At 37.4% G+C, this 14,330-nt stretch overlaps 1 protein-coding gene across 8 annotated transcripts in view; it reads right to left on the bottom strand.

Annotated features, from left to right (window-relative positions):
- The window catches only part of LOC106871658 (uncharacterized), a 312,970-nt gene that overhangs the window by 67,266 nt on the left and 231,374 nt on the right, over nt 1–14,330 (bottom strand). For 7 of the 8 annotated variants that reach the window (XM_089351062.1, XM_089351064.1, XM_089351063.1 and 4 more), the window contains one exon: nt 10,708–10,845. The exons of the other annotated variant lie outside the window; for it this stretch is intronic. In XM_089351062.1, coding sequence (XP_089207188.1) covers nt 10,708–10,845 — 138 coding nt within the window. The remainder of the gene's footprint in view (nt 1–10,707; nt 10,846–14,330) is intronic. 8 annotated transcript variants of the gene reach the window in all.

Below are 14,330 nucleotides of genomic sequence, written 5' to 3'. Positions count from 1 at the left end.
TCGGGAAATTTGAGAGACAGGTACACATTTGCGATCTTTATAATTCGTTATTTTCAGATGTATTTATATATGGATGTATGTACGTGTATGTGTGTGTGTTTGACAGTACTTGTGTGTGTGTGTGTGTGTGTGTTTGGCAGTACTTATGTGTGTAGGTATCACCATGACAACTTCTGTCATGGTCAATGCGACGATCACACGTTACACACCTTCCTTCCAATCACTATTGTATACAGCAGAAGAGAGCTAGAACGTTTAAATTTAGTGTGCATTCACAGCAGAGATCAATGTCAATCTGTGCCAAGCGGCTTTACTCTGCATGCTTTAGCTTTGTTACTATGGCAACAGTCCGGTTATTTATTGATCAAACCTCGTATATATATATATATATATATATATATATATATATATATATATATATATATATATAGTGTAGTATATTGCCACTTAAGTGTGGCTGACCCCTAGGGGTGGATGTCAGCCACACTTAAGTGGCAATATACTACACTTTATCGTGCAGTTACTGTTAATACTTCATTTAGAGAATTAACATTGATTATATATATATATATATATATATATATATATATATATATATATATAGTGAAGTATATTGCCACTTAAATGTGGCTGACCCCTAGGGGTGGATGTTACTGTTGCTTTTAGCCCCAGGAGGACATCTCCTCCAGCTGGCTTATCGACACACTTCTGTGTCCTGTTTGTTTTGCCAAGAGAAGTTATCCCTCTCATCGTGATCTGTGGCACGAACGGACTCGAGTTTCAGGGTTATTTCCCTTCGTCAGCGTCCGATAGCCACCGATCTGCGATGAGAAAGATAATTCTTGGCAAACTTATGTATCTTTTTCCAGTGAAATTCTTCACTGATATCGAAAAAGTGAAAACAAGCAATGTTAATTCTCTAAACGAAGTATTAACAGTAACTGCACGATAGAGTGAAGTATATTGACACTTAAATGTGGCTGACCCCTAGGGGTGGATGTTACTGTTGCAGATCGGTGGCTATCGGACGCTAACGAAGGGAAATAACCCTGAAACTCGAGTCCGTTCGTGCTACAGATCACGATGAGAGGGATAACTTCCCTTGGCAAAACAAACAGGACACAGAAGTGTGTCGATAAGCCAGCTGGAGGAGATGTCCTCCTGGGGCTAAAAGCAACAGTAACATTCACCCCTAGGGGTCAGCCACATTTAAGTGGCAATATATTTCACTTTATCGTGCAGTTACTGTTAATACCTCGTTTAGAGAATTAACATTGCTTGTTTTCACTTTTTCGATATCAGTGAAGAATTTCACTGGAAAAAGATACATATGTTTGCCAAGAATTATCTTTCTCATCGCAGATCGGTGGCTATTGGACGCTGACTAAGGGAAATAACCCTGAAACTCTAGTCCGTTCGTGCTACAGATCACGATGAGAGGGATAACTTCCCTTGGCAAAACAAACAGGACACAGAAGTGTGTCGATAAGCCAGCTGGAGGAGATGTCCTCCTGGGGCTAAAAGCAACAGTAACATCCACCCCTAGGGGTCAGTCACATTTAAGTGGCAATATACTTCACTTTATCGTGCAGTTACTGTTAATACCTCGTTTAGAGAATTAACATATATATATATATATATATATATATATATATATATATATATATATATATATAAACAATATATGAGTATATGCATATATATGTACATGTATGTATATAGGTTCATCTACATATACACACACACACACACACACACACACATATATATATATATATATATATATATATATATATATATAATTTTGTTTAAAAGAGTTCCAACACTGTCTGTTTTTTTTATGTTTTATTTATATTCCTGCAGAACCAATGTGGGGTATAGAATATGGAATATACAATATATAATATAATATACAATATATAATATAAAATAAAATAAAATAAAAATGGATGGCACCATGCAAGAAAGTATTGAATGTAGATTCAATACTTTCTTTCATGGTGCCATCCATTTTTATTTTATATTATATATTGTATATTATATTATATATTGTATATTCCATATTCTATACCCCACATTGGTTCTGCAGGAATATAAATAAAACATAAAAAAACAGACAGTGTTGGAACTCTTTTAAACAAAATAATATATTCCTCTATACACAATCATACAAAAAAACCACCTTTTTTGTATTTATTTTTACTCGCATATATATATATATATATATATATATATATATATATATTAATAACGGTCGACCACACAGTAATTTCCCTTTGTTTAATGGTCATTTGTATAGCGTTCGTCGACGCCCAGATAACTGAAGAAATGGCGGCCTGGGTTTCCGCCCCGGCATCCGAAACTCGGAGTTTTATCATGGCTACCGAATAGTTGTCACATATCATTTACAGATGTGTATATATATATATATATTTATATATATATATATATATATATATATATATATATATATATATATATATATATATATATATATATATATATATATATATATATATATATATATATACATAGATAGATATGTGTGCGTGTGCGTATATATATATATATATATATATATATATATATATACATATATATAATGGACTCCCTTCGTTAGACGATGCATGAAGATTCGACAATTTCTCACCGAACAACCACACAAATGATTTGTTTACAATGATCAAATGTTTGTGTAGACATAAGCTCACTCCCTCCATCAGAGTAACATTACCTGTACAGGTACAACTGGCTACCACATGTCAGATGTCGAAATGATAGCAAAGCAGCGTGAAATGAAGTGCTTTCATCGTTCTCGACAAAATCAAGGAATCGGTCTGGGAATCGAACCTACGATCTCGCAGTCGTGAGTGCAACACCCTAACCACTAAGCCATTCGCCTTTACGCGCGCACACACACACACACACACACACACACACACACACACACACACACACATATATATATATATATATTCTTTTATTCTTTTATTTGTTTCAGTCATTTGACTACAGCCATGCTGGAGCACCGCCTTTAGTCGAACAAATCGACTTTGTAAGCCTAGTACTTATTCTATCGGTGTCTTTTGCCGAACCGCTAGGTTACGGGGCGTAAACACACCAACATTGGTTGTCAAGTGATGATAGGAGTGCAAGCACAAACACACAAACGCGCACACACACACTCACAACGCACACATATATATACGACGGGCTTCTTTCAGTTTCCGTCTACCAAATCCACTCACAAGGCTTTGGTCGGCCCGAGGCTACAGTAGAAGGCACTTGCTCAAGGCGCCACGCGGTGGGACTGAACCCAGAACTATATGGCTGGTAGGCAAGCTACTTACAACACAGCCACTGAAATAAAGAAACACACCCACACACATTTGTGTGCGTATGTGTTGCTTCAGTTTTCATCTACTGAATCATCTCACAAGGTTTTGATTAGCCCAAGGCTAAGAAGACACTTGCTCAAAGTGCCACATCATGGGATTGAACCCGGAAGCATATGGTTGGGAGGTAAGCTTCTTACCACACAGTTGTATGGTATGTACACGTGACCTGTGGTCATCGTCATCTTTTATTCTCCTTCTCCTTTCCTTTTCAGGCCGACCGCACAAGTGACTGATCGTATTTTCTCTCGTCTCCCATTTTCAACTCGTTTCGTTATCTATCTATTGGCCTTCTGTTTCAATCCTTTTGGATATTCCTCCAGGTGTTAACCATATTTTCGTCTCCTGTCTGGCCAAAAGGACTATTCTGTTTATTTATTTCAGTTTGTTCGTATGTCCACATTTTATCTTGTTTGTTTTCGTCTTCGTCCCTCGTCTGTCCACTAATGGTCTCGTCTTGAATAACATTTATTCATGGTTGTATGTCCACTTTCTGTATTGCATATCTATAACCTGTTTTTTTGTTTGTTCACTTTTTGTCACGTTTGGTCCATTGTTCGTTGGCTCGCCATTTCCCGGGGGCTCCTTGCTACCGACACCACCAGAAGGGAATATTATTATCGTTGAAGGCGCGAAATTGCATTTGACCCTCAAGCCTATAACTGATGAAGATTTGGTAACCTTGTGTGTCTGCTTTACGTTCGCTTGTGCATTTATTATATACTTTTTAACACATATATACAGGGGCTGGACAATATAATAGAAACACCTAGCATCATAACATCATAATTTTGAAATATCTATAAAACCGTCAAATGTTTGTTTATCTTTATGTTTCTTTTTTTTATTTATCATTAGTGTTGCTGATTCTTTTCAGATATCATCAGAAAAAGGTAATTAAAATTTAGTAAAATGACAGATCTATCGGACAAATCATAAACTGTTCGCCGGGAGCAGCACAAAGCCGGATTTCGCAGGAGAGCTGCAATCAGAAAATCACTACTTTCAAAAACAAACGTTGCAAAGCGTTTAGAGTGGAGTAAAAACCTACAGAACTGGTCCCTAGAGTAGTAGAAAAATATTATTTTCTTGGACGAGTAGTCCTTTACCTTATTTCCGACTACTTGCCGAGTATACGTGTGGAGACAGCCAACAGAAGCATTTGACCTAGACTGCCTTCTTCTAACTGTTAAACATGGAGAAGGATCTGTGATGATCTGGAAGGAGGAGGGCTATATCTTGGAAATCCGCCGGCCCTATGGTTTCCATTCATGGCAGAATTAATAGTCAAGACTATTTAAGCATTTTATCTGATCAAATACATCCTATGTTTGCGGAACTGTTTCCGGAGGGAAACGCACTCTTTCAGGATGATAATGCACCAACTCACACAGCTAAAGTTGTTACTGAATGGCACGAGGAACATTTTAGTGAAGTTGAACATCTAATCTGGCCACCACAATCCCCAGATCTCAGTATTATTGAACATTTATGGTGCATTTTAGAAAAACAGGTGAGGAGTCGATATCCCCCACCATCATCGGTATAAGAACTGGAGACTGTTTTAGCTGAAGAACGGACAAAAATTCCTTTGAAAACAATTCAGACTTTGTAGAATCGAAGTTGTAATTACTGCCAAGGGTGGTCCTACCCCATATTAAAATAAATTTGTTTGAAATTTTTAAGGTGCTTTCATTATTTTGTCCAACCCCTGTATATATAAGTTTAAAAGTATGTATATATATATATATATATATATATATATATATATATATATATATATATATATATATATATATATATATATGTATATATATATATACATGTAAGGATGAGCATATATCTAAAGATATTTATATATTTGTGCGTATGTGTGTATGCACGTATGCATGCGTACGTGTACGTATGTATATATGTATAATTTTCTTAAATGAGCTAGGAGAAATAAATCGTAGTAGTTAACAGGATGTATCTGATCAACATAGACAAATACAAGTATATGAAATACTATAAAACATAAATCTTTGATTTATTAAAATTTCTTCACCTCTAGAGAATGTATCACAATTGTCAAGGGGTAATTGAGATCAACTCCACTTGAAAAGGTGATTCTCGAGAATTTCTCCAATGTTGATATACCATTAAGAAAAAGGACAGTTTTAAAGCGTCTTTACGAAATCTCTTTTGAGCTCGGTGTATTTCAAATAGGTTTCTTGAGAACCCTGTATATATTACTGCATTTTTTGGCTGTACAGTTAGACTCCTTTGGTGTTTCTAGAGTTTCTAGAGTCAATATTGGTTGTATTACTAAATGGCTTATTGATTTTATGTGTTTGATAAGACAATCGTTGGCGAAGTTTTATTTTATAAGTTTCATCGATACGTTCATTATCATAAAGTATTTTTTCATCATAATTTACTTCGTTATCAACGGTAAGTTATGTACTATATTACAATAATTATTTTATCTTCATCGTCCGATAATTCTACATTTACTTCATATTATTAATTTATTTATTTTAAATACTTTTTATCTTCGGAGATTTAATTAAGATTTAAATTTTAATCTCAAAATTTAATTGTCAAATTTTAAATTGAGAACTATATAATTTTTAAATTTATTAGTAACATTGGTTTCAAATTTTGGCACATGACCAGCAATTTCGGAAGAGGGTATAAATCGATTAATCGACCCTAGCGCTCAACTGGTACTTATTTTATCGACCTCGAAAGGGATGAAAAGTAAAGTCGACCTCGGCGGAATTTGAACTCAGAACGTAAAGACGGACGAAATACCGCATTCTGCCCGGCGTGTTTATGATTCTGCCAGCTCGTTACGAAAAATGTCCAACTAATTATGCAATCAGACAAGACAAAAAAAACTATATGTTGTTGACGATCATATAACAGACCAATCAACAACACAAATAGAGAAGTAAAATAGAATGGAATATAGTTTAAGATTGAAAATATCTGAATTAAATATTGCAGACCGAACAGAACCCTTTATACCGAAATCACCATACTTCTCTTTTAAAGCAATAATCCAAGCTTCCCATAGAAGTCATCAGTTTATTTAATTAATCCAAATGAAAACAACCATCGGTAGAAGTAGCGAAACAATATAGAATAGTACTACATCTTAAGCAAGTATCACCTTTAACACTTTAAACAACACCAATGCCATAAGAGAATGATTTAAACATATCCATCCTCAGGAGAGAGCAAAGCAAATTCCAACCATTTGGCATACAATAGCGTGACCCATCTCTAATTTGATTTTTATGGCTGCTATAAACTATGCTAAAGAAAACGAGTTTGAAATACTAATGTTCATTCGATTAATTACTTTTCACAGAAATATTTAATTCTGCTGGGCTGAAATAGTCAGAAGATACAGTCATATACAGCAAATAACCAGTAAAATTCTCATCTCTCTTGTGTGAGTGATTTCTGTTATTTTTGTATTATTTCACTGGTTTGTCTGTATCAACAGAGTTTATACTCCTTTCGTTTGACAATGTTAGTCACACTACATTGTCCTGTCACACTACATTGTCCTGTCACACTACATAGACTTGTAATACTACATGCGTCGCATTACATAAAATCACCTCTATATGAAGGTGTCACACCACACGGGGTTGTCACACTGCGAAGCTGTAATATTGCTTGAAGGTGTAACGCCACGTGTGAGTAACTTATATGCAGGTGTGTCTCTAACTATAGTATCATATTGTATGTAGATATAGCACTACATGGGTGTGTGACACTACATGTAGATATAACGCTGCAGATAGTTGTCACATTACAAGTAGGTGTAACGCTGCATGTAGCACTATACTATAAGTTGTAACGCTGTGTGCATGTGTAACATTGCATAGTTGTACTACACTAGATGTAGGGGCAAAATTGTACTGAGATGTCACGCTGCACATAGGTTTAACATGTTCGACTAAAATGTTTTTTAAGGCGGTGCCCCAGCATGATCGCATTCTAATGACTGAAACAAGTAAAATATAAAAGTAACATTATATTAAGGTGTAACAGTACATACAGGTGTAACATTATATTGGTTTCAAACTTTGGTACAAGGCCAGCAATTCTGGGGGATGGGGATAAGTCGCTTTACTCGACACTAACACTCAACTCTTTTACTTGTTTCAGTTATATATGTACTTTCATTTGGCTGCGGCCATGCTCGAGCACCACCTTTAGTCGAGCAAATCGACCCCAGAACTTATTCTTTGTAAACCTGGTACTTATTCTATCGGTCTTTTTTGCCGAACCGCTAAGTTACAGGGACGTAAACACACCAGCACCGGTTGTCAAGCGATGTGGGGGGAAACACAGACACACAAACGCATACACACATATATACACACACATATATATTTATATATATATATATATATATATATATATATATATATACGACGGGCTTCTTTCAGTTTCCGTCTACCAAATCCACTCACAAGGCTTTGGTCGGCCCGAGGCTATAGTAGAAGACACTTGCCCAAGGTGCCACGCAGTGGGACTGAACCCGGAACCATGTGGTTAGTAAGCAAGCTACTTACCATACAGCCACTCCTGCGCCTTATTTCATCGATTCCGAAAGGAAGAAAGACAAAGTCGACCTCACCGGAATTTGAACTCAGAACGCAAAGACGGACGAAACACCGTGAAGCATTTTGCGCAGCTTACTAACGATTCTGCCAGCTCGCTGCCTTAGTGTAGCACTATATTTATATGTAACAGTACATGTATGTGTGACACGGTGTATTCTAGTCTAACAATACATGTAGGTATAACACTACTGAGGTATCGCACTACATGGATATGTCATACAATATGTAGGTTTCAGATAATGTAAGTTTAAAATATAAGCAGTTCATTCCTCTAAATCAGTGCCCCGCAACCTTTTTTCACTTGCGATACACTTATATTCTTTTCAGAATCCAATGGCATACCTGAACTAAAAATATGACTAAAAGTATAGGGAAAAAATTATATTCGGGTTACACTGCGGAACTCCTAGCGTCGTCTTGTGGCACACCAGTGTGTCGCGGCATGCCGGTTGTGGAGCACTACTCTAAACTTAGATTGAAGACAATAGTTAACGTTCATTGTAAGCTTGAATATTGCTAGACTGTTGCTATAGTTACTACCACTATAGTTTTAGTTGTTGAAATTTGCTGATGAAGTTGATGCTGATGTTGTTAATATTGTTATTGTTGTTGTTGCTGTTATTTGCTGGTGTTTTTATTGTTATTGTTTTCTTACTGCTATTGATGTTATTCTTCCTATTATTGTCGTTGTTGCTATTGTTGCTGATGAAGTTTTAATTGCTACTGCTTTCCCTCTGTTTCTTTTTTTTTTTGTTTCGTTTTCTTTTTTTTCGCTTTTGTTGCTATTAAAGTTGCTGCCGCTGCTGCTATTACTGTTGTTATTACTACTGCTGTGGAGGCGCAATGGCCCAGTGTTTAGGGCAGCGGACTCGCGGTCATAGGATCGCGGTTTCGATTCCCAGACCAGGCGTTGTGAGTGTTTATTGAGCGAAAACACCTAAAGCTCCACAAGGCTCCAGCAGGGGATGGTGGCGAAACCTGCTGTACTCTTCCACCACAACTTTCTCTCACTCTTACTTCCTGTTTCTGTTGTGCCTGTAATTCAAAGGGTCGGCCTTGTCACACTGTGTCACGCTGAATATCCCCGAGAACTACGTTAAGGGTACACGTGTCTGCGGAGTGCTCAGCCACTTGCACGTTAATTTCACGAGCAGGCTGTTCTGTTGATCGGATCAACTGGAACCCTCGTCGTCGTAAGCGACGGAGTGCCAACAACAACAACTACTGCCATTGTTGATGTTCTTATTCTTGTGTCACAGTTGTTGGTGATGATGAATGATGATGATGATGATAATGATACTGCTTGTTGTTGTTGATTTTGTCACTGCTTTTGTTGCCACTATTTTTACTTTACATTTTGCAGCTGCTGTTGACATTTTCTTGCAAAACCACAAATAGTCCCTTTTTTTACTTAATATTTTGATTTATGGGTGTCACCAGCAGTGACATTTTAATGAGTAATATTTGTGTGTCATAGGGAGTAGGGGTGGTAACAGGAGGAGGGAAAGAGGAAGTACAGTGTTTACATTTAGGTATGTGTGGAGGGAGGAGGAGGGGAGGAGGTAAAAAGAGAAGGAAAATAGTGAAAAGTGTGCATGTGGAATGTTTCTATCTCTCTCCCTCTCTCTATTTATCTCTGCCTCTCTCTCACTCTCTCTTCCTCTCTCTCTCTCTCAGTCTCTTTCTCTCTCTCTCTCTCTCTCTTTCTTTCTCTCTCTCTCTCTCTCTCTCTCTCTTTCTCTCTCTCTCTCTCTCTCTCTCTCTCTCTCTCTCTCTCTCTCTCTCTCTCTCTCTCTCCCCTCTGCAAGTATGTGCAGGCATGTTAAAGAAAGAGTAGAACGTGAGAATGACAAGGAGGAGGATTGAATATTGTGCATGCGTATATATGCATGTATGTATCATTTTGCACCACTTGAAGGGCTTAATCGAACCAATCTACCCCATGACTTTTTTAAAGTCCTGGTACTTTTTCTGTCAATCATTTTTTGCTGAACCGCTAATTTACAAACCAACTCTGGTTGTCAAGCGATAGAGTGGGGTCGAGCACAAGCACAAAAACATACACACACAAAGATATATCCATATATATATATATATATATATATATATATATATATAGTTGGGCTGACGGAAACTGTGCGGAATCTCTTCAACTGAATTGTACCAATAATTTAAAAGACCAGTTTGTCACACTTTCTGTGCCAGAGGATTACGTTTCTGAGGGTTACTCAACCATTTACACTGGAATTCAACGAGTGGCTAACTATATGTGTATATATATGTGTATGTGTGCCTCTGTGTGTATTCTTGGATTTGTATGTTTGTGTATGTATGCGTGTATGACTGTATGCATATATCATACGTATGTATGTATGTATGTAGGTATGTATGTATGTATGTATGTATGTTCCAAAACTCCGTAAGGATTTCGGTAGTTATTGTATATCTTGATTAACTATTGCTGTGGGAGGGGGATGTGGATGTTGGAGTGAGACATGACTGCGTATTAAACAGACACCGTAACTACTGCACAGTAAGTCTCACTGAATGAGTCAATAGTTGACCAGAACTGAAGCATTTAGTAGCCCTGAAACGAAAGTTCAGTATGTTTTTCTAGGGAATTTGCGATTTTTATGGGGATGTATACGAGATGTTGCCAGAAAATATTATCATAACAACCTTACCTTTGCAGCTATTCTCTCTAAAGATCTTTCCTTGGAATAACATGGGATTCCACCGTTTGTCCTCCCATCGTATTTGCTGACGAATTGTGGTAAGTATTTTGATACCTTCTGCTCCTTTTTGGCGGCAGCTGATGATACCTTAAACAGTCGAGTACGATTCAAAGATTGAATGCTGTGTATGGTCAGACTCGTGTGTGTATATGTGTGTGTGTGTGTGTGTGTGTGTGTGTTTTATGGTCAGACTCGTGTGTACGTGTGTGTGTGCGCACGTGAGCGTGCGTGCGTGTGTGTGTGCGTACGTGCATGTGTGACTGTGTGTGTGTGTGTGTGTGTATCTGTATGTGTGTGTGTGTGTGTGTGTGTGTGTGTGTGTGTGTGTGTACTGAAGACATGATTATATTCGAATTTAATCTTTTTATTAAATGTTGTTCATATTTCTTTACTTTTTATTTCGCTTACTTTATAATGTTGCAAAATCCATTAAAGTTTCAACACCTTCTCGATTTTATACTCTGGATTTCATTATGATAGGAATGTGCTGGTGTTGCCTACTACAATACCTGGCAATAACGCACTACTATCATAATTTTATTGCAAAGATGAAGCCGAGAAGGTCTCATGGCTTTAATTGATTTTGGAACATTTTTGTTCTAAATGAAACACAAAAGAATAATAAAGAATAGAAAAACTCTTTAATAAGAAAAAAAGAGTAGTCTCGAACACGACTGTATCTTCAATATAACATGTCTGAAAGAAAATATGTTCCCTATTTATGGAAATATATAGATCCCTATACATAAACATTCAAATAAAAAAGTACAGGCACAACGTCCGTTTACTCTGAAGACACAACAAATTTCAATACTTATAATTGTAGACAGTGACTATTCACACATACAAAATGTAAACAGTAAAATCCTTACTTGGAAGAACATTTAGCTTCTTCTAAGCAAAAAATGCAATAAAGGATTCGTTACAATATAACAAACAAGTATTCTATTTAACTAACTGATTGAAACATTGAACAATACAAACACAAATACACCGAACGAATGAATCAGACTGCTACATCAGATATCTATTAACAATTCCCAAACCATAAATAAAGAATATTATAATACTAATCAAGTACACATGTGATAAACGTATCTGGAAACATCTATGACTTACTATCATATTGGTTATACAAATAACATAATGCAGCGTACCACTTCGCACGACGCAAGTCAAGACTAGAAACAGATTACTGAACGATGCATCTATTCTGTACAGATTTCGCAATACGCATAATTCAGCACAACGCTAAAATAAACCCACGAATATCATACATTAATCACAAACGAAAATAAACACCTGACTGATGACGTGGGGGAGAGGGGAGGTGGGTATGTGGAGAGGGGAGGTGGGTATGGGGGAGAAAGAGAGGAAGAGAAAGAGAGTGAGAGAGAAGAGAGTGAGAGAGAGGGAAAGAGAGAAGAGAGTGAGAGAGTAAGGGTGAGAGAGTAAGAGAGTAAGAGTGTAGAGAGTAAGAGTGAGAGAGAGTGAGAGAGAGGGAAAGAGAGAAGAGAGTGAGAGAGTAAGGGTGAGAGAGTAAGAGAGTAAGAGTGTAGAGAGTAAGAGTGAAAGAGGGGGGAGTACGAGAGAAGAGAGTGAGAGAGAGTAAGAGAGAGGAGAGAAAGAGTAGGGGTGAAGAGAAGTGGGAGTGAAGAGAAGTAGGAAGAGAAGTTGGAGTGAAGAGAAGTAGGAGTGAAGAGAAGTAGGAAGAGAAGTAGGAGTGAAGAGAAGTAGGAATGAAGAGTAGGAAGAGAAGTAGGAGTGAATAGAAGTAGGAGTGAAGAGAGGTGAAGAGACGTACAAAGAAGTAGGAGTCGGAGCAGGAGGGGAGGTGGGGGAGGGGGAGAGATGGGTGGTATGAGGGAGGGTGGGGGAGAGAGGCAGGAGGAGGGGGTTAGATGAAGAGGGGAGGGGTGTTGAGCCCATGTGGCGCAAAGGAGCGGAGAGAGAAGATTAATCCCTGTTCACGGCGCAAACGGGAGTCCGGATGGCCCCTGTGCATAGACAATCCAAACACCGACAGGTGTTGCTGCAAGGAGTGGCCGGCAGAACGGAAGTGGCGTGACCTAGGCATATATATTTGTATGCATGCATTTATATATACACGCACAGAATTAGCGGGTAAGTGCCTGAATATTCCACAGATACGTGTACCCTTCACGTAATTTGAATTACAATATAGCTTCATGTAATTTGAATTACAATATAGCTTCTGTCAATCCAGTTTCACTCACGAGGTATGAGTCAATCAGAGACTGTAAAGAATAACACTTGCACAAAATGCCACGGATGGGCATAACACTTGCACAAAAGGATTCGGCTGTACTGCGCCTATAAATGTGTGTGTGTGTGTGTGTGTGTGTGTGTGTGTGTGTGTGTGTGTGTGTGTGTGTGTGTGTGTGTGTGTGTGTGTGTGTGTGTGTGTACATATGAAGTTATTGTAAAGCATATTGTTGAGAACGGAAACAACCCGGTTACGATTCTTCCTGAGATCAGTGTATCTTGTACATCTCATCATCGCCGATCTGGAGCTAGATTGAAATAATCAACACTCATCGCTGTGAAGAAAACGTTAATAGACTATGCATGTCATCCACAGAAGAACATATCTACCGACACGACCAAATCTTGAGCATAATTGCTGGTGCATTAAAACTGGATTGCAGTAGCATAAATGAAATAACAAACGACACCCAAGTGCACTCAGAGAATTTTCACAGAGAAGGAGATAGAAAGAGTTGGAAAAGTGGGGTGTTAAAATAAAACTAGTGCTAATAAGAGAAAGGGTTCAGATTATCTGAAAGAAGCAATCATATTCACAAAATCATATAGTAATAAGAATTCAACGCCCTAATTATAAAAATATTCATTGCGGAGTTAAGTATAGTTGCTAAAGCACAACCATAGCAGTGTGCAGTGGGTCTAGTAAAAGTGTGATTTCGTGCGTTTTCAACAGTGTTTTGTGAATTGTCGACGGACGCAAAGATGCTTCGTCATGGATATAGCTGAGAAATCTAAAGTTGCATGTAAAAAATAAATGCTCAGCTTGCATTAAAATCAAATAACCTAAAATAATTAGCGACATCACTTCTACTAAGTCACACTTGCGATTGACAGTTTTTCAGCCACATTTTTCTCCATCGCCATTTGTATCCCTATCTTTCACATCCTACTTTCCGAGTATGTAGCTGAACTAACAGGCTACTCAATGGTCTCCTTAGGGACGGTATGACATTGGGTAGAAAATCGGATTATTATTCTTTCTTTTAAAGACTATCAAATGTTATTTTCATTTCTACTAAATTGTATAGTCCTTTCCTACTATGTTTGCATGCTAATTGTCATATTGAGTCCTTTGCAAACTAAATTGATTATGTGTTATCCCAAAATTTCCATGTCTAATAACAAAATAATCAAGTGTTAAGAAGTTTCTTCTTCATAGCTACGATGCACCTGCTCTATTTATGTAAAATAAAAATTTATACATCCAAAACTCGTAAAAGAAAAGTGTAAATCTGTATAAAAACGAACTTGTTTTCATACCCATTATTTAACGTATACTTTGCCAA

This window comes from Octopus bimaculoides, chromosome 4, assembly GCF_046866305.1.
Source record: "Octopus bimaculoides isolate indiv1 chromosome 4, ASM4686630v1, whole genome shotgun sequence".
Lineage (NCBI taxonomy): Eukaryota > Metazoa > Mollusca > Cephalopoda > Octopoda > Octopodidae > Octopus > Octopus bimaculoides.
The sequence above is the reverse complement of the archived record's forward strand: the minus strand, read 5'-3'. Positions and strand labels throughout refer to the sequence as shown.